The sequence below is a fragment of the Acipenser ruthenus genome, chromosome 54 (genome assembly GCF_902713425.1).
Source record: "Acipenser ruthenus chromosome 54, fAciRut3.2 maternal haplotype, whole genome shotgun sequence".
In the NCBI taxonomy this organism is placed as follows: Eukaryota; Metazoa; Chordata; class Actinopteri; order Acipenseriformes; family Acipenseridae; genus Acipenser; species Acipenser ruthenus.
The window spans coordinates 5,081,376-5,105,848 of record NC_081242.1 but is presented as its reverse complement, the minus strand read 5'-3'; the positions used below and the strand labels follow the sequence as shown (position 1 = coordinate 5,105,848).

At 43.5% G+C, this 24,473-nt stretch overlaps 1 protein-coding gene across 5 annotated transcripts in view; it reads right to left on the bottom strand.

Moving 5' to 3' along the window:
* Positions 1 to 24,473, bottom strand: part of LOC117398350 (kelch-like protein 33) — a 74,601-nt gene that overhangs the window by 29,281 nt on the left and 20,847 nt on the right. For 3 of the 5 annotated variants that reach the window (XM_059016832.1, XM_059016833.1, XM_034912993.2), the window contains one exon: positions 16,167 to 21,485. The exons of 1 other annotated variant lie outside the window; for it this stretch is intronic. In XM_059016832.1, the coding sequence (XP_058872815.1) occupies positions 20,966 to 21,485 (520 nt within the window). In that variant the 3' untranslated portion in view covers positions 16,167 to 20,965. Of the gene's footprint in view, positions 1 to 4,521; positions 4,634 to 16,166; positions 21,486 to 24,473 lie in introns of those variants that run through there. One more of the 5 variants, XR_009320187.1, reaches the window with a different exon arrangement.

Below are 24,473 nucleotides of genomic sequence, written 5' to 3'. Positions count from 1 at the left end.
ATAGGTTGTTTTTTTCTGACTTTATGTGAACGAAAACACACAAATTCGCCCATTTTCTCATTGGAAATAAGTAAATTTCAAAATATCACTGTTCTGGTCACAAAAGCAGTTTGTGGGGAATAATATCCATTTTCTATACTTTTGAGGCATAAGCAATTAGGAAATAACACTTACTACCCAGGAATAAAAATTGTGTTACATAGTGTAATGCTCAAAAACAGTGTTGTGGATATTAACTATGCACTCCACACCAACCTGTCAGTTATCTGAATAAGTAAATATTATTCAGCTAGGATGCTTCTACTTTCATTCTTAACAGTGGGATTTAGAAATACTATTTACAAAGCTTTCTCTGCAGGGTAAAGTTTGAAGGCCACCAACAGTACTTTTGGTATATTGCCTGCCTTTGGTAGGTATTTCTGAGAATTTTATGTCAAAGTTGCTGATAGGCCCTTCTGTGGAGTGATGTCCTGGGTCCCACCTCCCGAGGGACCAAATAGTCACTGCGCAGAATGCTCAGTCTCTTTTTGCCTTGAAGCCACGTAAGCAACCCTACTGGTTGGTGGTCATCTTCGCTTTCAGGGAACCAGGGTTACATCCGTAACCTAACGTTCTCTTTCTATTGGAAGCTGACCACCAACAGTACTTTTGGGAAAGTATACCAAAGCCATTACGAGGGAGTGTGAGCGGACAGCTAATGAGGGATACCTCAATCACGCATAACCGATAAGGTCAGCAGTGGGAGTGTGCAACCTTGAGGACCCTTGTGCCCAATGAAGGCACTGAGGGATCTACCACACAAGTGATTGTCTGTTCAAGCTACATCCCTTCCATTTATAAATCAGCTACAAGTGTCGATAAACTGAAGGATTTGCATGACTACACAGCCACTCTACACTCATTGAGGATAACATGCCTGAAGTCATTCTGAGAGAAAAACTGTTCTTCAATTACTGCAATATTCTTTCCAGAATGTAAAAGAACATTCCTAATCCATCATGAATGAATACTGGGGGACATGGCTGCAGATTAAATCTAAAGAGATAGAAGAGCTTCAAGAACAAGAACTCCTGAATAGCCTTGAAATTGACATAAAAATGGTTGAAAGTAAATCAAAAAGCAGTGAGTCCCTGTGGCAAAGTGCCCCGCCCCTGTGTGCATTTGTGTGTTCTGTGTATGTATGTATGCGTGCGTATGTTAATGTTGGTGTATAGATTGGTACACGGGATATAAACGGGTCTGTGTTTCACGTGTATTTAAAAAGTGTAGATTTGTATTTAGGCACGGGATTGCACATCACGCACGTGCATTTAAAATATAATATGCGAGCACGGGGTTTCACGTAATGAATTCATGTGCTGGGATTCAAGTGAGTAATTAATTAGTAATTGAATCCCAGCACAATAGTATATATAGACGCACATTTCTTGCACTCAGGGTTGGGTGTTCGGAAGAGGAGAACGGGTGAGAGAGAAAGGAGTTAAAATAAGTGATAAGAATAATTATAAGTGTTTTGTACTCACCGTGTTTGTTTGTCTCCGTGCACCGTTTGTTAAGTGTTTAGTCGTTTTGTCTGTCTGTTTATTTTGGCGTCAAGTGCCGTGTCCTGTTTTGTATTCCGTTGCTTAAACCTTTTATTTTGTTATTAAACGCTGAGTGCAGCCATTGCACTCAGCTCATCACAACCACCGTCACTGTCTGTGTATTCCTCTCTGGTCTGACGCCACCCACTCTGGCCGTCTTTGTGACACGTGGTGTCTTCGTGGGATAGCCGCGCCTCCAAGCGTCAGACCAGGAGGGGTCTGGATTAAAAAAAAAAAAAAAAAAAAAAAAAAAAAAAAAAAGATTACAAATATTGTTTTGGGGGAAAAAAACAAAACAAAACAAAAAAAAGTCAATGGCAGAGGACGCCATCAAACTGCGGGGCTGGTTCCTGGAGAATGCTGGGCTGGAGGCCCAGTCTCTGCCCATAGTCGTCCGGGCCCTGTGGATGATGGACAGTGAGAGATGGGAGGCCTATCAGGAGGAACACACCCCAAACACCTTGGAGGAAGGTGTGGAGTTTGTCCTCAGCTACCTGGAGGCAACCATAAATGGAACAGCAGCCCAGGTAGCAGGACCACCAGCAGAGGGTGAGTACCTGCTGTCCCCATCTCCACCAGCAGAGGGTGAGTACCTGCTGTCCCCATCTCCACCAGCAGAGGGTGAGTACCTGCTGTCCCCATCTCCACCAGCAGAGGGTGAATGCCTGCTGGTTTTGCCTTCACAGCCCAAGCGGGAGGCAGAGACGGATAAAGAGGTGAAGGACAGGGAGGAGGAGTGCCGCCTAAGGGCTAGGCATCCACGGCGATGTAACAAGCCATCGCCGGGGTGCCTCCTCTGCGACCAGGATCACCTGTTCGCCCACTGTCCCTTCCGCAGCTATGGGGAGGAGCCTGAGCGTCCACAGCCCAAATGGGAGGAGCCTGAGCGTCCACAGCCCAAATGGGAGGAGCCTGAACGTCCTACGCCTGAGTGGAAGGAGCCCGAACATCCTACGCCTGAGTGGGAGGAGCCCGAACGTCCTACGCCTGAGTGGGAGGAGCCCGAACGTCCTACGCCTGAGTGGGAGGAGCCTGAACGTCCTACGCCTGAGTGGGGGGAGCCCGAACGTCCACAGCCCAAGAGGGGGGAGTCGGTGCGTCCACAGCCCAAAAGGGAGGAGTCGGTGCGTCCACAGCCCAAAAGGGAGGAGTCGGTGCGTCCACAGCCCAAAAGGGAGGAGTCGGTGCGTCCACAGCCCAAAAAGAGGGAAGTCGGGGCTTCCACAGCCGTAGGACCCAAGCGGCCAGCAGAGGGAGAATGCCTGCTGGTCCCACCTCCACCAGCAGAGGGAAAATGCCTGCTGGTTCAGCCCCAAGAGCCGGAAGGGGAGGGGTTACAGGCTCAACCCCCTGAAAATTTTTTGGGGGGAGAAGGGCAGGATGCTGGTGTCCCCCAGCAGCCTCTCGCTATGCTGCTGAAGGCAGCACGGCGCGCACATGCCCAGCCGCCACAGCAGAGGGAGCCAGCACCGCCAGGAGCAGAGGAGCTGGAGCTGCCTCTGCCTCCACCACCACCAGGAGCAGAGGAGCTGGAGCTGCCTCTGCCTCCACCACCACCAGGAGCAGAGGAGCTGGAGCTGCCTCTGCCTCCACCACCGCCAGGAGCAGAGGAGCTGGAGCTGCCTCTGCCTCCACCACCGCCAGGAGCAGAGGAGCTGGAGCTGCCTCTGCCTCCACCACCGCCAGGAGCAGAGGAGCTGGAGCTGCCTCTGCCTCCGCCACCGCCCGGAGCAGAGGAGCTGGAGCTGCCTCTGCTGCCCGTACCTCCGCAGGGAGTACGGTGGCCGGAGCCCCAGAAAGGGGAGCTGCCGGCCACGAAGAAGGGGGAGGAGGTCTGGAGACCACTTTCCCCAGCAGCAGTTTCGCTGCAGGAGTTCTTGTGGCCGGAGCCCCACAGGAGGGAGCTGCCGGCTACGAAGAAGGGGGAGGTCGGGGGACCACCAGCCCCCGCAGCTTTTTCGCTGCAGGACGGGACCAGCATGCTGTCAGCCGTGCCACTACCGGCAGGGGAGCTGACAGCATTGCCAGCCATGGGCCTACTGAAGCCTCCCTTCCCAGCCCGAGACTTTGTCCTGGACTGCTGGATTTTTAAGGGGGGAGGTGGCCGTTGAGGCCATGTGTGCTGCGCACAAGGGGGGGTATATGTGGCAAAGTGCCCCGCCCCTGTGTGCATTTGTGTGTTCTGTGTATGTATGTATGCGTGCGTATGTTAATGTTGGTGTATAGATTGGTACACGGGATATAAACGGGTCTGTGTTTCACGTGTATTTAAAAAGTGTAGATTTGTATTTAGGCACGGGATTGCACATCACGCACGTGCATTTAAAATATAATATGCGAGCACGGGGTTTCACGTAATGAATTCACGTGCTGGGATTCAAGTGAGTAATTAATTAGTAATTGAATCCCAGCACAATAGTATATATAGACGCACATTTCTTGCACTCAGGGTTGGGTGTTCGGAAGAGGAGAATGGGTGAGAGAGAAAGGAGTTAAAATAAGTGATAAGAATAATAATAAGTGTTTTGTACTCACCGTGTTTGTTTGTCTCCGTGCACCGTTTGTTAAGTGTTTAGTCGTTTTGTCTGTCTGTTTATTTTGGCGTCAAGTGCCGTGTCCTGTTTTGTATTCCGTTGCTTAAACCTTTTATTTTGTTATTAAACGCTGAGTGCAGCCATTGCACTCAGCTCATCACAACCACCGTCACTGTCTGTGTATTCCTCTCTGGTCTGACGCCACCCACTCTGGCCGTCTTTGTGACAGTCCCCTTTCCAGTATTTATCACTACATTAAATTTGGTAACAACTTGCTAAAGGCTGGTCAAATAGAAAAATGTGCCAAACTTCTCAAAAAAGCCATGGATGTGGACACTTCTTGGGCAGATATTGCTCTCTATAATCATGCTTACTATACATTAAAACAAAGAAAAGAAACCTACCTGGACACATCTGTGAAAGATCTGGAGAATTCTGTGGCTTCCCTGAATACATTTAAGGAGCAGTGTCTGGTAACAGCATATCTATTGCAACTCTCAGCATCACATGCCAACCCTGAAAAGGAAACAGAGTTTCAGAAGAATATGCATGCCAAAGTTCAGGTGCTTGATTTTTTTGAGAAAAACATACTGATGTCAATTCAAAAGTTGCAGGATATCAAGGGCAGTAAATGTGATGCTGAGGCAGTTGAGGCTAGTGTATCTTGGTCTTCAGGATGATCCAGATGTGCGTGAAGGATTATATGAATTCTTAATGTGTTTTCTGTACATGAGAAACCCTGCTTCTGCTGGGACGGTGCACTGGTGTGCTTACTGGGAATTGTACAAATTGTAGGAGGGTACTTCTAATTGCTCTAACAGCTGGCATTCTTTCCAGTATTGGCATGTCACTAGTTAGTGAGGGGGTATCTGACTGTATAGATGGGGTGAGAGCTATTCTCACTGGAGAATTCAGTTGGAAGTCTCGGGCCATTTCCAAAGCAATCGCCATTGGTGTATCATTGATCGGCAGTGGAATTGGCAAAGTTGTGGACAAAGGTTTCAAAGGTTGTAAAACGGGAACGAAGGTTTTTGTAAAAGATTTGAAATGCTAAGTAGAGAAGCTAGGGGTGGACTTGCTATGGTGGTGACAGCAAACATGACAAATGCTTTCAAATATGTAGTGAAAGAGGCGGCGCAGCAAACAGTTATGTATGGAATAGCAAAAGCAGAAGAGTTTATTTTGGATGGCATTCTCAAAATAATAGAGTCAGCGATTCGAAAAACCATGCAAGAAAAGATGACAGAAGAAATAGAAATGGGGCCACTGAGATCCGTAGTTGACTGTTTTGTTCTGTCTCAGCTGACAGACCCAAAACAACTGCTCTGCTCCTGAACCCTAAAAAGTCCCATGTTGATTCTGTAAGGAATGCCTTTAGGGAGTTAGTTTATGGAATTCTGGAAGATTACTACAGTGGTCTTGGGTTGCAGAATCAACTGTTTGCCGCTCTGAGTAATGTTATTGACAAAGCTAAAACAGAGGTCCATGGCCAGAAAAAGACAATTCTAAACATTATAAAAATTAGTTATTTAAGTATACTTTGTGTGGATGCGATCAAAACTGTAACCTACCTTCTCAACGACTTTGTCTCCAAATTAAGTGGCAACATAAATACATTCATGAAACAAAATGAAAAGCAAACATTCAATGAATCTGATCTTACTGAAGAAGATAAACAAAGCCTAAAACTATTTCGGAAAACTCTTTCTGATTCAATGTCTGAAGAGCTTGTAACTCTCCTAGTTCAATCTTTCCATCAGAAGTTTTCAGGGCACCTTATGAAACTAGCTGAAAATAAAATGAATGAATTTGCAAGCAGTTACATAAGCAAACAGCTCAACACCAACAGAACTGTAGAGGATTTAATGTGAGTCAGCAGCACTCTACATAACAAGTATGGCACCTAAGACTAAGTCTGAAACAATGCACCCAGCTGATGAAGTATATGTGGACCAATACGTTGAAAAGATTAAACAGGGAAACACACCAGGCTCTGTACTGGATTTAAAAACCTTATCAGAAGCAACAGGCACACAGGTCCTTGTTTTGCAAGAGAACAAACAAGGCGAACTCCAGAAAATGCATGTTTTGGAACCGACTTTTACCAGTGCAATCAATACAATATATCTTGTCTACCGCCCAGCCAGCAAAGACAACCCTGAAGGTCATTACAATGTTTGTATCGATAATACAATCTACAAAGTCAGGAGTGAAGGGAACAACTGCATGTATCATGCTTTCGCACAAACATTGGAGCCTGACGCCCATGACTCTCAGCTGTCTCAGAAGGCAATACATTTTATAGAATTGGAAGCAAACATGTTCTAGTGTGAACCATTTGAGTGGAGGGGTTTTGTCCAGAGAAAAAGAATGACTGAAAAGATCAGGGGAGGGGATTGGTTCAAGGCTGTGGGAACGATCAGTGTATCAAAGCAATTAAATAGACTGATGAAAAATTATAGCCCTGAAGACCTGCAAGAACACCTAGGTAGTAAAATAGGAAATGTTGACAGATACAATGAAAATCAAAAAACGGTAGCAGGTTTTGGAGCTCTGTTAAATGCAGATCATGAGCCTCCTTTATCCAGCATATGGAGCACCATTGAAATGGATCAAGATCAAATCAGTCCACTGGCTTAATCTATGTTGAAGGTGGCCCTTGCAAATGAGGACACAAGTAAAATGACAACTAATTAACTAATGAAGCAGGTGAAAAATTAAGGCGGTTCCAGTCTGCTGACTGTGTTAGTGCAGTATGATTTGCACAGGGAATTCCTCACAACTGGCAATTCACATGTTGCCCAAATATTCCGTGCCATGATAACAGAAGCCATGAAAACAAATGACGTTGTAAGAACATTTCAAATTACCTTCATAGGTGGCCACCCAGAGATTACCCCAAAAACAAAAGATCCGTCATTAAAACTCTGCTCTGCTGTTACAATTAAAAAGATAGATGCAGCTGCAGGTACCACTCAAAATGACAGGAAGCAAGGACTGACAAATACACCTAAATGTACATATATGGAAGTTCTTGATTTCTGGAAGGATAAGCTCAATGGAACCATGAGCAGTGATCATTATAGAGAACTACAGAATTATATTAAACAAGAGCGTTATTTAGATAAAAGTGACCTGTGCTATACAGACTTTTTTTAGAAGGTTAGAACTGAAACTACCAGCCCTTAACCTCCAGTAGTTGATCAATGTTAGTGATAGCTGGGAGCTGACAGGAAGTTCAGCGAAGTACAGCATTAGAGAGCTTTGTGAGTGGCAGTGATCAACTAATTGCTGTTCCATTTTTATTTGTTTGTTTTAGACTCTTTTAATTGTTCTATTTCTACAAACTAGTTTTTTTTTAAATAATTAAAATCACATTTTGTATCTCTTTTTAAAAGTCTGTTTTATCAAATTCTGTAGTATGCTGTTTTTCATTTAATGTTTTTTTTTGTGAAGCGCTTTGGGATCCTTGTGATGAAAGGTGCTATAGAAATGTGAATTGTTGTTGTTGTAAAGGCATCTGATATATTATGCTTGACACACTGAAACAACTGATACACCTACAGTTATCACATTAAGTAGGAAAGATGCTGAAATGCAGATCTCAATTAAGAAATCAAGTCACTTGCATGTCAGAAAGATAAACACTGAAAAAGAGAAAGGAGTCTGTCGATGACCTGGTACACATATGACCTGGTACACATATTTATAGGCTTAAGCACTTGACATTGATTGTAATGAATGCACTTAACAGAACTTAGTTATTAAACATGTCTTGTTTCTTCCTTCACTATTTTTTTTAAATCACTGGTAGCCTGCCATTAAAACGTTGTCACAAATCAAACCATGCCCTATTGATCTCTGTTTTAAAAAAATCTTATATCAGAACAAGAGCCAGGGCTAATCATCCCAGGTAACACTTTGAGTCTCTTATTACTGTGTATTTACATAGTAGTTGCTTAGTAAATGCATGTACTTACTTATACATAATGTTATTATGCAAAGCTACAATTTACTTAATATGTAAAAACAATTTCCATGATATAACCCTAACCCTTTTTTGATACAATTGTGTATATATATATATATATATATATATATATATATATATATATATATATATATATATATATATGATGGGGACACAACCTCTAGCATGTAGCTAGTACAGTAATTGCAAGCAACGACACAGTACAGTGCTACAGTACAGATTTCTTTCTTTCAGAGGTACGTACTGATGCCCACATTTAGCAAACTTTAACAATAAGAAAATGTTGGTTGACAACAAGACATAAATGATAACATGCTCCCGTTTACAGTTTTTAAAAGAATATTCCGAAATAAAAATGATTTTGTAAAGACATAAATGCATAAATTTCACTTTTGCTGAATTAGAAAATAAACATACTGCACCAGATTTATATAGCGCCATTTTAAAATTCAAACACAGAATTAATTATCCCCCATATTGTTTATGAGTTTATTAAAATAATATGATATTGCAATTAATACAGCACTTGCCAATTTAAGGCATGACATAGTTGTAATTGATAGGAAAACATTTAAAACTCTGGCAATTGTGTTCCACAAAGGTAAAACCATCAGCCATGGTCACTATGTTGCCTGGGTGTGAAAAGATGAGCAATGGTTTCAGTGTAATGATACACAATGCACACAATGCATCAGACTGCCTAAAAACCTGCATGATTCTTACATGATCTTTCTAGAGAGAATGGACAAAGCCATACAACACAAAGAATAACTGCCCTCAGCACTGCTGTTCAAAGTTGTCCCCACCTCTTCAGCCTCAGGGACAGGGATCAACATTTTTCACATTTGATTTGGCTTCAATAAATCTGGCTTTTAAACAAAACTTCACATACTTGGTGCATCTCTCTTTCTTCTGTGCTATTTAGTGTCTCAATTTGCGTTTTCACCACTAAATTATGTGGCAGATGTGGTTGTTTGATTTTCCAAGATGCCTTCTGCAAAACAATGGAGATTCAATGGCAAAAACCTTGTTTAATTAATGTTAAGGTTTTGTTGCAAAAGTCCAAAAGGTTTGGAAATTGCAAGTTAAGGTAGCAACTCCCCAGTAAAGTTGTTGAAGCTCACACCCTGGGATCCTTCAAGAAGCTGCTTGAGGAGTTTTTTGGATCAATCAGTTACTAACAACTAAACGAGCAAGATGGTCCGAATGGCCTCCTCTCGTTTGTAACCTTTCTTACGTTCATGATGATGATTTCCATTACACGAGAGTAGATGTTAAAACTTCATGCTGATTTGAACTCGGCTCTCGCCAAGATAAGCACCAACTAAGACGTAGCTTTACAGTAAACTAATGTGATCCATATGCGTCTCCATCCATTTATGTTTCCTTCCATATGATGATGTAGATATCCTTCTGTCTGGTGTTAATGGCTGAAGTGTAATGCTGGCTCCAGGGATCAGCTTATTTTGCCTCCCTGGCGCATCAGCACACACAACGGCTGCGATGCTGGCTCCGGGGATCAACCAAAGTGCGGCCTCCCCAGCGCATCAGCATGACAACCGTCTGGATTGAGCTAAGTAGGGTACATCTCTGGGGTTTTCAAGTGGGCACCTTCCATCCTCAGTGTTTCGTCGACTAGCCCACGACACCTCAAGAGGGCTCGACGGTGATTCTGGCGTCCCAGCATCACCCCCCTCCGTCCCCCACTCAACTCAGCCCAGCTTACTTACCTGTCCCCAGCCAGAATCTTTCCGTCTCAACCAGAGCCAGTTGCTGCTCCTCTCTGCTGCTTCAGATAAGTTCTTCACTGTGCGACGCAACTCTTGGCCACTGAATCCGACGTCTCTGAGAAACCGGGTTGTAGAGTGTGCCACAAATCCTCGACAACCCACTTCCACTGGGTAAACCCGAACTCTCCATCCTCGCTGTTCCGCTTCAGTGGCTAGTTGAGCATACCGCAGTTTCTTCCTCTCATACGCCTCATCTACAGCGTCCTCCCATGGCACTGTTAACTCTACCAGGTGAACAAGGCGTGCTGATCCAGACCACAAGACAATATCTGGTCGAAGGTTAGTGGTGGCAATCTCAGGTGGAAAAATAAGCCGTTGACCAACATCTGCCAGCATATTCCAGTCTCTAGCAGCTTCCAGTTGTCCTGGGCGAGGATTGGTTTTAACACCTTTTCTTGGTGGTTGCTCTCCTGGGCGGAGGAATGTTGTCTTTTGTGTGTAATGTTTTGATGGAACAGGTGGCAACTTATTGGTCATGTTACGCTTGTCTTCCAATGCTAAGGCCAAACATCGCAGCACCTGGTCATGGCGCCAAGTAAACCGTCCTTGGCTAAGAGCCACCTTACATCCTGTCAAAATGTGCCTTAATGTTGCAGGTGATGAACACAAAGGACATGAGGGATCCTCTCCTACCCAGAGGTTTAGGTTCTGTGGTGATGGGAGAACATCATATGTTGACCTGATGAGGAAACTGATCCTGCTCTGTTCCATTGACCATAGGTCTTGCCAGCCAATCTTGCGTTGTTCCACACTCTCCCATCTCATCCATTCTCCCTGTTTGGCCTGGGAAATGGCCTTTATACACCTCATCCTCTCCTCCTGCTTTTGCACCTCGTTGACTACCAGCTTCCTTCTTTGAGCTGGGGCCGCCTTGTGCCATGTAGGAGGAGTTGAACTGAAACCAAGACCCCCTCTTCCATGCTGAACTTGCCCCATGATATCACCAATTCGAAGGGCAGCCTTTGCATCTTCCACAGCTTTCTTTGCCGCCCACTTTCTTCCAGTTTTCAACACAGGTGCTGCCTCCCTTACGCATTTATCGCGTGACTCTACTAATGTCATTTCCAGTCTGACCTTGGCGCACTTAAACTCCTCGGTTAGAGCAGAGACTGGTAGCTGCAGTATTCCTTTACCATAAAGTCCCACTCTGCTGAGGCAGCGTGGAACTCCCAACCATTTCCTGATGTATGAACTGATTAAAGCTTCCAGCTTCTCTACTGTCGTCAAAGAAACCTCGTACACAGTCAGTGGCCACAGCAACCTCGGCAGTAGACCAAACTGAAAGCACCAGAGTTTTAGTTTACCTGGTAGAGCGCAGCTGTCTATGCTCTTCAACCCTTCCACTGCTTGTTGTCTAACTTCTCCCACACGAACTGTGTCCTTTAGATCCCCATCGTACCATCTCCCGAGACTTTTCACTGGCTTCTCAGACACTGTTGGTATTGCCTCACCATTAATGAAGAATGTTTTATCTACTACTTTGCCTTTAATTATAGAGATGCTCCTTGATTTAGTGGGCTTGAATTGCATTCGTGCCCATTCAATGTTATTGGTTAATTTGCCCAATAATCGATTAGTGCAGGCTACTGTTGTAGTCATGGTTGTCATGTCATCCATGTATGCTCGAATTGGTGGTAGTCGCATTCCAGAAGCCAAGCGCTCTCCTCCTACTACCCATTTTGATGCCCTAATGATTACTTCCATTGCCATGGTAAAAGCCAGTGGAGAAATGGTGCATCCTGCCATTATTCCAACCTCTAGGCATTGCCATGTAGTGCTGAATTCTGAAGTTGAAAAACTGAATTGCAAATCTCCAAAATAGGCTTTCACTAAATTTGTTATTGTCATCGGTACACTGAAAAAATCAAATGCTGCCCAAAGTAGTTCATGTGGCACTGAACCATATGCATTAGCCAAATCCAGGAATGTCACATGGAGCTCCTTCCTCTCCTTTTTAGCTGATTGAATTTGTTGCCAGATCACATTGATGTGTTCTAAGCAACCTGGGAAACCTGGAATGCCCGCTTTTTGTATTGAAGTGTCAATGAAGCAGTTCTTTAATAGGTAAGCTGACAATCTCTGAGCAATAATGCTGAAGAAAATCTTGCCTTCTACGTTTAATAGGGAAATGGGACGAAACTGACTGATGCTTGTAGAATCTTTTTCTTTAGGTATAAAGACTCCACCTGCTCGGCGCCATGCTCTTGGTACAACCTGTTTTTCCCATGCCACTTTCATCAATTTCCACAGAATTCGTAGAACTCCTGAAGCACTCTTGTACACTCTGTACGGAACTCCATTAGGCCCTGGAGATGATGAAGCCCTTGCTTTTTTCACAGCTTGCTCTATTTCTTTCCACTTAGGTGCACAGTCCTCCATTTGGTATTCTGGTGGATTGATAGGTGGGATGTCTGACGGAATTGACATAGGCTCCTGCCTTTTTGAATCTGTATGTGTTTCCTCCAAATATCTCTCCAGCTCAACCTTAGATGCTTTTAGTGTGCCATTCTTCTCACTGGTGAATAACTTCTTTACAAATTTGAATGGGTCTTTATAAAAGTTAGCTCTCGCACGCTCCTTCTTTTTGTAGCGTTTCCGTAGGCGCTCAGCTCTGCGCAATGTTGCAAGCTTATCTTTTATGACCCTTTGTAAGAGATTGAGTCCCTCCTTCTGACTTTGTTCTGCTCTTCTCCATTGGTTCCTCAGCTGTCTCCTTTCTCTAACTAAGCGTTCAATCTCCTGCTGCCGTCTAGACTTTCCAGGAATAGTTTGTACTTTTTCCTTCCTTTTTTCAACTCCAAACCTCTCACTTCCATATGCGTAGATAATGTCCCCAAATTTATCCAGCTTCTTTTCAACTGTTCCACTTAATCTTTCCAATGCAACGCAGAGATCTGTGTTTACTGTGTCCCATGCAGTTTTCTCACAAGCTCTTGGCCATTTAACTCCAGGCTTGTGCCCGTTGAGGTTCTTTTCTCTCTTATGCTGGTTTGTCTGACCGGGTTCACAAGGATCATTAGGTTCATCAGTAACTGTGTCCATGCAAGTCCTCCTCACATCTATGACAGGGGTGCTGATATCCTGCGAACTGTGGTTTGCTTCCTGTCGCTGGATTTCATTCGACTGACTTGACTGACTTCGTAAGAAGTACTGATCAATGCGAGGCCCTTGTCCCTTCTCCCTCAAGCATTTCATTCTCCCTTGATGAATCTTCAAACCCCTGACCGTTGTCGCCTTGCTCCAGCCGCAGACACAAACCTGGAGTTCCATGTCTTTGTTAACTGCAGATCTTGAACTAGTCTTTTGTGAAGTACTCTCCATACTCATATCCGTTTCCGTTCCTAAGTCGTTAACCGTGTTGTCCAACGTTGAGTCATCTTCCGCCCCCGCTCTCGCAGACTCTAGGGGTATTTTTCTCTTTAATTTCTTAGAAGCCTTGGGCGGGTGTCTCTAGCATCCTGTAAACACAGAGCTGGATACTGCCGACAAGGGTAGCTAACCCTTACCAGCCCCAATGGGGTCTCTTTCCTCCTGTCAGCTGTCTCTCCAGGCTGTCACAAGGTCTTTCCCTTGTTGCCAGCTGCACTATTCACAGCAGTCACTGGACGTATCCAGATCTTCATGATTTCCATTACACGAGAGTAGATGTTAAAACTTCATGCTGATTTGAACTCGGCTCTCGCCAAGATAAGCACCAACTAAGACGTAGCTTTACAGTAAACTAATGTGATCCATATGCGTCTCCATCCATTTATGTTTCCTTCCATATGATGATGTAGATATCCTTCTGTCTGGTGTTAATGGCTGAAGTGTAATGCTGGCTCCAGGGATCAGCTTATTTTGCCTCCCTGGCGCATCAGCACACACAACGGCTGCGATGCTGGCTCCGGGGATCAACCAAAGTGCGGCCTCCCCAGCGCATCAGCATGACAACCGTCTGGATTGAGCTAAGTAGGGTACATCTCTGGGGTTTTCAAGTGGGCACCTTCCATCCTCAGTGTTTCGTCGACTAGCCCACGACACCTCAAGAGGGCTCGACGGTGATTCTGGCGTCCCAGCATCACCCCCCTCCGTCCCCCACTCAACTCAGCCCAGCTTACTTACCTGTCCCCAGCCAGAATCTTTCCGTCTCAACCAGAGCCAGTTGCTGCTCCTCTCTGCTGCTTCAGATAAGTTCTTCACTGTGCGACGCAACTCTTGGCCACTGAATCCGACGTCTCTGAGAAACCGGGTTGTAGAGTGTGCCACAAATCCTCGACAACCCACTTCCACTGGGTAAACCCGAACTCTCCATCCTCGCTGTTCTGCTTCAGTGGCTAGTTGAGCATACCGCAGTTTCTTCCTCTCATACGCCTCATCTACAGCGTCCTCCCATGGCACTGTTAACTCTACCAGGTGAACAAGGCGTGCTGATCCAGACCACAAGACAATATCTGGTCGAAGGTTAGTGGTGGCAATCTCAGGTGGAAAAATAAGCCGTTGACCAACATCTGCCAGCATATTCCAGTCTCTAGCAGCTTCCAGTTGTCCTGGGCGAGGATTGGTTTTAACACCTTTTCTTGGTGGTTGCTCTCCTGGGCGGAGGAATGTTGTCTTTTGTGTGTAATGTTTTGATGGAACAGGTGGCAACTTATTGGTCATGTTACGCTTGTCTTCCAATGCTAAGGCCAAACATCGCAGCACCTGGTCATGGCGCCAAGTAAACCGTCCTTGGCTAAGAGCCACCTTACATCCTGTCAAAATGTGCCTTAATGTTGCAGGTGATGAACACAAAGGACATGAGGGATCCTCTCCTACCCAGAGGTTTAGGTTCTGTGGTGATGGGAGAACATCATATGTTGACCTGATGAGGAAACTGATCCTGCTCTGTTCCATTGACCATAGGTCTTGCCAGCCAATCTTGCGTTGTTCCACACTCTCCCATCTCATCCATTCTCCCTGTTTGGCCTGGGAAATGGCCTTTATACACCTCATCCTCTCCTCCTGCTTTTGCACCTCGTTGACTACCAGCTTCCTTCTTTGAGCTGGGGCCGCCTTGTGCCATGTAGGAGGAGTTGAACTGAAACCAAGACCCCCTCTTCCATGCTGAACTTGCCCCATGATATCACCAATTCGAAGGGCAGCCTTTGCATCTTCCACAGCTTTCTTTGCCGCCCACTTTCTTCCAGTTTTCAACACAGGTGCTGCCTCCCTTACGCATTTATCGCGTGACTCTACTAATGTCATTTCCAGTCTGACCTTGGCGCACTTAAACTCCTCGGTTAGAGCAGAGACTGGTAGCTGCAGTATTCCTTTACCATAAAGTCCCACTCTGCTGAGGCAGCGTGGAACTCCCAACCATTTCCTGATGTATGAACTGATTAAAGCTTCCAGCTTCTCTACTGTCGTCAAAGAAACCTCGTACACAGTCAGTGGCCACAGCAACCTCGGCAGTAGACCAAACTGAAAGCACCAGAGTTTTAGTTTACCTGGTAGAGCGCAGCTGTCTATGCTCTTCAACCCTTCCACTGCTTGTTGTCTAACTTCTCCCACACGAACTGTGTCCTTTAGATCCCCGTCGTACCATCTCCCAAGACTCTTCACTGGCTTCTCAGACACTGTTGGTATTGCCTCACCATTAATGAAGAATGTTTTATCTACTACTTTGCCTTTAATTATAGAGATGCTCCTTGATTTAGTGGGCTTGAATTGCATTCGTGCCCATTCAATGTTATTGGTTAATTTGCCCAATAATCGATTAGTGCAGGCTACTGTTGTAGTCATGGTTGTCATGTCATCCATGTATGCTCGAATTGGTGGTAGTCGCATTCCAGAAGCCAAGCGCTCTCCTCCTACTACCCATTTTGATGCCCTAATGATTACTTCCATTGCCATGGTAAAAGCCAGTGGAGAAATGGTGCATCCTGCCATTATTCCAACCTCTAGGCATTGCCATGTAGTGCTGAATTCTGAAGTTGAAAAACTGAATTGCAAATCTCCAAAATAGGCTTTCACTAAATTTGTTATTGTCATCGGTACACTGAAAAAATCAAATGCTGCCCAAAGTAGTTCATGTGGCACTGAACCATATGCATTAGCCAAATCCAGGAATGTCACATGGAGCTCCTATATTCACAGACTAAATAAAGACAGTCTATTAGTTATCTATTAAAATAATCTGAATATTCATTCACTTTAATAAAAACCTCATCATATCATTTTTATTTAATGACGTGTATAAGATCGAGGAATTACAGTGAACACACAAACACCCTCAACCACAACAAGGTAGGTTAAAATATTGAAGCAGTTTATTAGATGATAATACTAATGGTACAGAAAGGAAAAACTTAGAAAATCTTTGTGAGGTAGCAATTCAACATACACATCAATACAGCATGAGTAAACACTCATCCATTGAATATACAGATGTGCTCAAATTTGTTGGTACCCTTACAGCTCATTGAAATAATGCTTCATTCCTCCTGAAAAGTGATGAAATTAAAAGCTATTTTATCATGTATACTTGCATGCCTTTGGTATGTCATAGAATAAAGCAAAGAAGCTGTGAAAAGAGATGAATTATTGCTTATTCTACAAAGATATTCTAAAATGGCCTGGACACATTTGTTGGTACCCCTTAGAAAATATAATAAATAATTGGATTATAGTGATATTTCAAACTAATTAGTTTCTTTAATTAGTATCACACATGTCTCCAATCTTGTAATCAGTCATTCAGCCTATTTAAATGGAGAAAAGTAGTCACTGTGCTTTTTGGTATCATTGTGTGCACCACACTGAACATGGACCAGAGAAAGCAAAGGAGAGAGTTGTCTGAGGAGATCAGAAAGAAAATAATAGACAAGCATGGTAAAGGTAAAGGCTACAAGACCATCTCCAAGCAGCTTGATGTTCCTGTGACAACAGTTGCAAATGTTATTAAGAAGTTTAAGGTCCATGGAACTGTGGCCAACCTCCCTGGGTGCGGCCGCAAGAGGAAAATCGACCCCAGATTGAACAGAAGGATAGTGCGAATGGTAGAAAAAGAACCAAGGATAATTGCCAAAGAGATACAAGCTGAACTCCAAGGTGAAGGTACGTCAGTTTCTGATCGCACCATCCGTCACTTTTTGAGCGAAAGTGGGCTCCATGGAAGAAGACCCAGGAGGACTCCACTTTTGACAGAAAAACATAAAAAAGCCAGACTGGAATTTGCTAAAATGCATATTGACAAGCCACAATCCTTCTGGGAGAATGTCCTTTGGACAGATGAGTCAAAACTGGAGCTTTTTGGCAAGTCACATCAGCTCTATGTTCACAGATGAAAAAATGAAGCTTTCAAAGAAAAGAACACCATACCTACAGTGAAACATGGAGGAGGCTCGGTTATGTTTTGGGGCTGCTTTGCTGCGCCTGGCACAGGGTGCCTTGAATCTGTGCAGGGCACAATGAAATCTCAAGACTATCAAGGCATTCTGGAGTGAAACGTACTGCCCAGTGTCAGAAAGCTCTGTCTCAGTCGCAGGTCATGGGTCTTCCAACAGGATAATGACCCAAAACACACAGCTAAAAGCACCCAAGAATGGATAAGAACAAAACATTGGACTATTCTGAAGTGGCCTTCTATGAGTCCTGATCTGAATCCTATCGAACATCTATGGAAAGAGCTGAAACTTGCAGTCTGGAGAAGGCACCCATCAAACCTGAGACAGCTGGAGCAGTTTGCTCAGGAAGAGTGGGCCAAACTACCTGTTAACAGGTGCAGAAGTCTCATTGAGAGCTACAGAAAACGTTTGATTGCAGTGATTGCCTCTAAAGGTTGTGCAACAAAATATCAGGTTAGCGGTCCCATCATTTTTGTCCATGCCATTTTCATTTGTTTTATTATTTACAATATTTTGTTGAATAAAAAATCAAAAGCAATGTCTGATTTTTATTAAATATGGAATAAACAATGGTGGATGCCAATTACTTTTGTCAGTTTCAAGTTATTTCAGAGAAAATTGTGCATTCTTCATTTTTTGTGGAGGGGTACCAACAAATTTGAGCACGTCTGTATATACTGTATATATATATATATATATATATATATATATATATATATATATATATATATATATGCTTATATAGATAGTTTCCCAATAATGCATATAGTACAAGTGGAATCGTATTGCTTTCCTAACATCCAGTATAGGTTCAACATCTCATTCTAACACAGCACATCAACTCCTCAGTCTCAATCCAGTCCAGGCTGCATGGATCTGCTAGCAGGTGATGACGTCACTCTGCTGACAGTTCCCTCAGCTCAACTACACAGACAGTGTCACTGTGTCTACCACTCACAGGAGGCTGTGTGGTCCAGTGGTTAAAGAAAAGGGCTTGTAACCAGGAGGTCCCCGGTTCAAATCCCACCTCAGCCACTGACTCATTGTGTGACCCTAAGCAAGTCACTTAACCTCCTTGTGCTCTGTCTTTCGGGTGAGACGTAGTTGTAAGTAACTCTGCAGCTGATGCATAGTTCACACACCCTAGTCTCCTGTAAGTCGCCTTGGATAAAGGCATCTGCTAAATAAACACATAATAATAATAATAACCTTAGTTGAACACAATGCATCTATCACTTAGATGCAAACACACCTTGTTCAATTACAATTCCTCTAATAGTATATCACAGCTAATGCTGGACTACAATTGTTTAATAACAATTACACAAGTATACTTTCAAACAAGCACTTCATATGAAAATATGAGTTAAGCAGCTTATAGTTACTTTTTAACAAGGTTCCATCTCTGTGGCTTTTCATACGCGCGTAAAATCGCAAATTAAGATAACTATTTTATCAACTTTTATGTGTTGCAATTACAATTAATTACTCTAGTTCCACAAGGGAAAGGTAATGAATTCATACTCAACGGTTCCTTGACGAAGACCAAAAAGTCTGCAGAATAAATCTTCTGTTGTAGTGCAGGTTTTACTTCTTTGCAACAAATCTTCAAACCCAAGTTGGGGCTCCTTTATCTTCAAAACAAGCTGGGGTTTCCACACACTTCCCGTGTGTTCCTTTATCTTCAAAACCCAAATGGGGGTTTCACACATCGCTTGTGTGTTCCTTCTTTCCTTGGATGCTTCACCATGAAGGCAGACAACAGCCTCTCAAGCTGCTGTATTTTACGGCTGAAATAGAAGCTAGTCAAAGCTGGCAATGGTTCTTATTGACGCTTAGATAAACTGACTCACAGGCATCTCTTTCCTTCTAGCACGAGCCAGACAGGAAACTTTCTCAGACGTTCTGTAGTTTAGGTCCAGTTTCATTGTAATGTTATTTCCTTAGAAAGCAGCGTGCTATACATGTTGTTTGTGATTCAAATGTTTTAATACTACTTGGGTGGAACATCATGGTCCATAGTCCGGACTATAAAGAAGATGTTACAGGTGAAAATAAGTTTTAAGAGATCAGTGGCAAAAAAATATTATACACTATTGCACTATATTTTCATTGCACACTTGGGAAGGCTTAAAATGCGATGATTTCACAAGGTCGATTTCAACCAAAACAACACAATCTCATACATGATTGTGGTTCAGCAAAATGAGTGGGGATTTCAAATGGGTGAACTTAAAAAAAAAACTGTTTTCAAAGATACATACTGTGCAAGCCTGTCATCAACTATCATAGTTATATATTTTATTTTATGGATGTAATAATTGCATTTGTGTTCCTTTTTTTAATACATTGGAACCTCAAGGTTAAAAACACCACGCTTGCAAAGTGACCGGTCAACAAGGCTCTTGTGCTGCTGTAAAGATGTGAAGTTCCAACACATAGATCTGTTAAACACAGCTCTCCTGGCTTTTTGTTTTCTTATTAATATATCGCATGTTAAAGATGTAGAGCTTCAATTAATACAGTATACATACATTAAATGATTGAAAAAAACTTCCGACAATTCAGTCTCATGAAAATCCTCAATCTCAGGGGTGTCCAATCACAGTCCTGGAGGGCCATTCCACTCCAGGTTTAACAGGTAAAAAGAGATAATGAACTACTTCAGGGTCTTGGTGGAGGTTTAACTGGTTCAATTAAATAATTTCGAATAGAGTTGTATCAAAAATCAGGAGTGGAAGGGCCAGCTTTAGCCACAACTGCTCCATCGCCTATGTGCTCATCGTTTTGAGGTTCTGCTTTACTAATCTTAAATCCAGGCACACAATGGCAAATGTGAGTATTACAGTCCCCAATCTGATGATACATAGCCAGTTCAATAAGAAATAAATTGAAATGACAGCCAACAGAACAATTCAACCTTCAGTTCTCTTTCTATTCACAGATTAATTGGAAGTGATGCTCCATACTCAAAAAATAGTCATTGGTGTTGATTAAAAATGCAAATAGAATCTATTTAGGCAACAATAGCGTAACCAGTGTAGCCTGTCCAGTATTGCTTGAACCACAAAATAAACACAGCAACTTAATTTATGATACTTCAAGTACAAATCATCTGACGTTACACCCATAATGGTTTCTCTCTCTCTCTCTCTCTCTCTCTCTCTCTCTCTCTCTCTCTCTCTCTCTCTCTCCTCAATGTTTGACTGTTCAGAAATCTATACACATAATACATATAATTAAAATAAATTACATTAAATTACCTTACTGGTACAGCCCAAAGCCACAAATGTCAGGAAATTAAATCATTAAATCAATATTATATATTAAACATCAACTTAGAAAAGCGAGAAAATTCCTCCACAAACATAACTCAGCTTTATCCAGGTAAGGCTTGAACACTGACACAGACATAAGAGGAGCAGTGACTCTTAGGTTAAAAAATTAATTATAAAACCATAACATCATTTTTAAAAAAAAAACATTTCCTGACTTTTGTAAACGGCAGTACCAGTAACATTTAAAAATGATATTACAAATTACTGTTTAAAACCATTGTTGTGTTTTCTAATTTATTGTCATGTCTCTTCGGTCTGCCAGTGCCCTCTTGTGGTTTGGCAGTGAAGCTAATTTTAAAGTGTAAGTCATGCACAACCTTAATAAAAATATAAGAAATCTAGGTAAATCTTTTTCCACTGCACTACTGTCTCAAGTGGGTCGGAACGAGCAGCAGACAAGCAGCCATATCGGCATACGCCTGGGGCATGTAGCCCATGTTTGTCCAGCGGTCTGTCTGGGGCTCATACCGGTGGATAGACTGGCAATCCTGATATGTCTTGTGACAGAAGCCTCCGAGAATATAAATCTGACCGTCCAGCACAGTTGAAGCCGGGGTGACGTGTGCTTCAGGAAGGTTGGTGATTGGGGTCCAGGCGTCTTTCAAGGGGTCATAACTCTCACACAGGTATTGATCTGAGTAGCCCACACATAGCTGCTTCAAGCCCCCTGCCACGTACAGACAGCTGCCTATAGCCTCCATTACATGACCACCTCTGTCGTTGCACATAGGAGCCAGCGGGGTGCAGCCTTGCAGGGGGTGATAACGGGAGACTGACTTCAAGCTGATGTTGTTGATGTCATAGCCCCCAGAGATGTAGATTTCTCCATCCCACACGGCTGTGGCGTGGGAATACAAAGCCATGTGCAAAGGGTGCACAAACCTGGGTGGAGGAAAGAGTCTGGGTACAGTAAATCATGTTTTAATGACTGTGCTGAGTAATATAGACAATAAATTAACACATTTTTGGACACACTTTAGGGTAACAATTTACATTAGGTGTCTCTAAGTACTGTGTATTTACATACTAGTTACATAGTAAATACATGTGTGTTTACACATATTTACAATGTTATTATGCATAGTTACAATGTAATTGTGGCAGGGCAGGACCCTGTTTGTAAATAGTGTTTGGTTTGTGTGTTGGTGGTGGTGGTTATCCCTGCCAAATACACGTGAGAATATGGCTTTTCTCAAATTAGATAATTGGTGCTAATTGAGAACAGCCACATGATATAAAAAAGGAAGACTTGGGTGAGGCATTTTCTTTTGTGAATATTTATGTTCCTGACTTGTTTTGTTTGATCTTCTTTACTTTTGTTTAATAAATGAGCGCCCCAACGCTTAAACCCGCAGTTACTGTCTCTGAGACTCAATAATGCTTTGCCATCCTGTCACATATGGTGTCCAGCATGGATTGTAGCACCTCCACTGAGCCAGGCCAGAGCAGTTACTGTGGATTTTTGGAAGGATTTTTTTTTTGTGTGAAGAAAAGAAAAATGGAAGACTGGCATGACCAGCAATAGCAGCTGGAAAAAAGAAGGGGCCCCCATCTGCTATGCCTGTGCAGAGTTTGGGCACCAGGGAGAAGAATGCCCTTATGAAGATCCCTGCTTCATGGAGGCATATCATCAGGATGAGGTTGTCTCCTGAGGAGTGGCTCGCTTAAAGGTCCAAAAACAGCTGCTTGCCCAAAAGCCAGAGACGGGCACCTCTGCCTCCCAAGCCACCTGGGACAATAATATTAAATACAATAAATTGTATTTATATAGCACCTTTCTTTGCAGGAATCACAAAGCACTTAACAACGGAGGAAGAAAAAAAAAATAGAAAAATACATGTAAAACAATAAGCACAATTACAAAAAAAGCCAATTGATAAAAATATATCTTGAGTCCAGATTTAAAAGCCTTAATTGTCTCACAGTCCTTCAAGTGTCCAGGCAGATTGTTCCAAAGGCGGAGGACCATCGAGCAAAAAGCCTGGTCGCCCGTAATGCGCAGCCTTGTCTTCAGCACAAGTGGATTAGAGTCATTAGCAGACCGCAGGTTCAGCTGTGGCAAATAAAGGTTAAGCATGTCCCTGACATATGATGGGCCAAGGCCATGCAAAGCCTTAAATGTCAGCATCAAGATCTTGTAGTTTATTCTGAATTTTACTGGTAGCCAATGTAATGATGACAAGATTGGTGACATATGCTCATGCTTCCTTGATCTTGATAAAAGCTGTGCAACTATTTTGCACATACTGCAACCGATTCATTGATTTTAAAGAAACACCAGCAAGCAAGGCATTACAACAGTCCAACCTTGATGTAATAAAGGCATGAATTCATTTCTCCACATCAGACAAAGATAAGGTGGTTTGGACACTCTCCTTGCAGTTCTGGAGGACCAAGGTTGGTGCCGAGCCGGTGCCGAGCCCGAGCAGCCATAGCCCAAGAAAGGGAAGCCCAAGTCTCCAGCGACTGAGGGACAGTTGCATCATTCTCCAGAGATAGAAGGAGACTATATGCCTCCACCACCACAGGGAGACTACCTGCTGATCCTGCCTCCACCACTAGAGGGAGACTACCCTCTGCTCCAGCCTCCACCCGCAGAGTTTCACATCATCTCGCTAGCCTCCACCTCGGAGAGCCGCACCAGTCTCCAGTGACCAAGGGAGAGATGCACCAGTCTCCAGTGACCAAGGGAGAGACGCACCAGTCTCCAGTGACCAAGGGAGAGATGCACCAGTCTCCAGTGACCAAGGGAGAGACGCACCATTCTCCAGAGATAGAAGGAGACTACATGCTGCTCCCGCCTCCACCACCAAAGGGAGAATGCCTTCGGCTCCCGCCTCCACCACACAAGGGAGAGACTACCCGCTGCTCCCGCCTCCACCGCCAGAAGGAGACTACCCTCTCCTCCCGCCACCACCTCCAGAGTTGCTGTCGGATCCTTGGCCAGAGGCTCCAGAGTGCCTGTCACCTCCCGGGGGTCCACATCTGCCGTCACCTCCTAAGGGACCGCTCCTGCCCAGTTTTCAATCACCATTGCCCAAGGATGCCAGCTCGCCATCGCCCAGGGGTTCCAGCACGATACCGCCTGGGGAGGCCTGCAAGTCACCGCCCGGGGAGACCAGTACGTCACCATTCCTTATATACATCAGGATAAATACTGGATAATCAATTCAATAATTACATTTTGTGTATTCGATGTAAGCAAAAAGTGCACCACTTTGGATCCAGAGCAGGTCGACAGGCATGTATTCCTGGCAAACAACATGTAAATACATTGTGCACATTGAAGAAAACTGACTGTATATAGTTTGCTCTTCTTTGGAGTCTCAAAATGAACTTTTAATCCAGGGAATAATACTGTTTTTTATGATGTGTTTTTCAAACTGGGCTGCGTGCTCTGTCTGTGTTTCTTGATTGATGACCACATCTGGTTGATGTAAGTACAATCAGTGCCGTCCACAGCTGATAAAATTAATGATGTGCATTTGAGGAGATTTTTGGAATCTGGTTGGAATCCGGTATCTGTCATTGGAACCAGGTATTTTGAGTCTGATTCCAGTTCCCAAACTATTTAGAAAAACATCGTCCATATGTCAGTGTGTGGGCAGAGGGGGAGGGGAGCATCTTATATACATATAAACAACCACTAGTGCTACAGTTCTACGTCAGCATAAAAACCATTAGAAAGACCACAACAATCACACTGCAAAAAATAAGTCAAACTCATCACAGCCACAATCAGTATACCAAAACATGGACAACAAAACGCAAATATACAGTATGACAGAAATCAAAAGTCTTTGATCATTTTCATTGCTTTATGTTTTTTAATAATCAGTTTCATTAAAAACATAATAGCACTTACTGGAA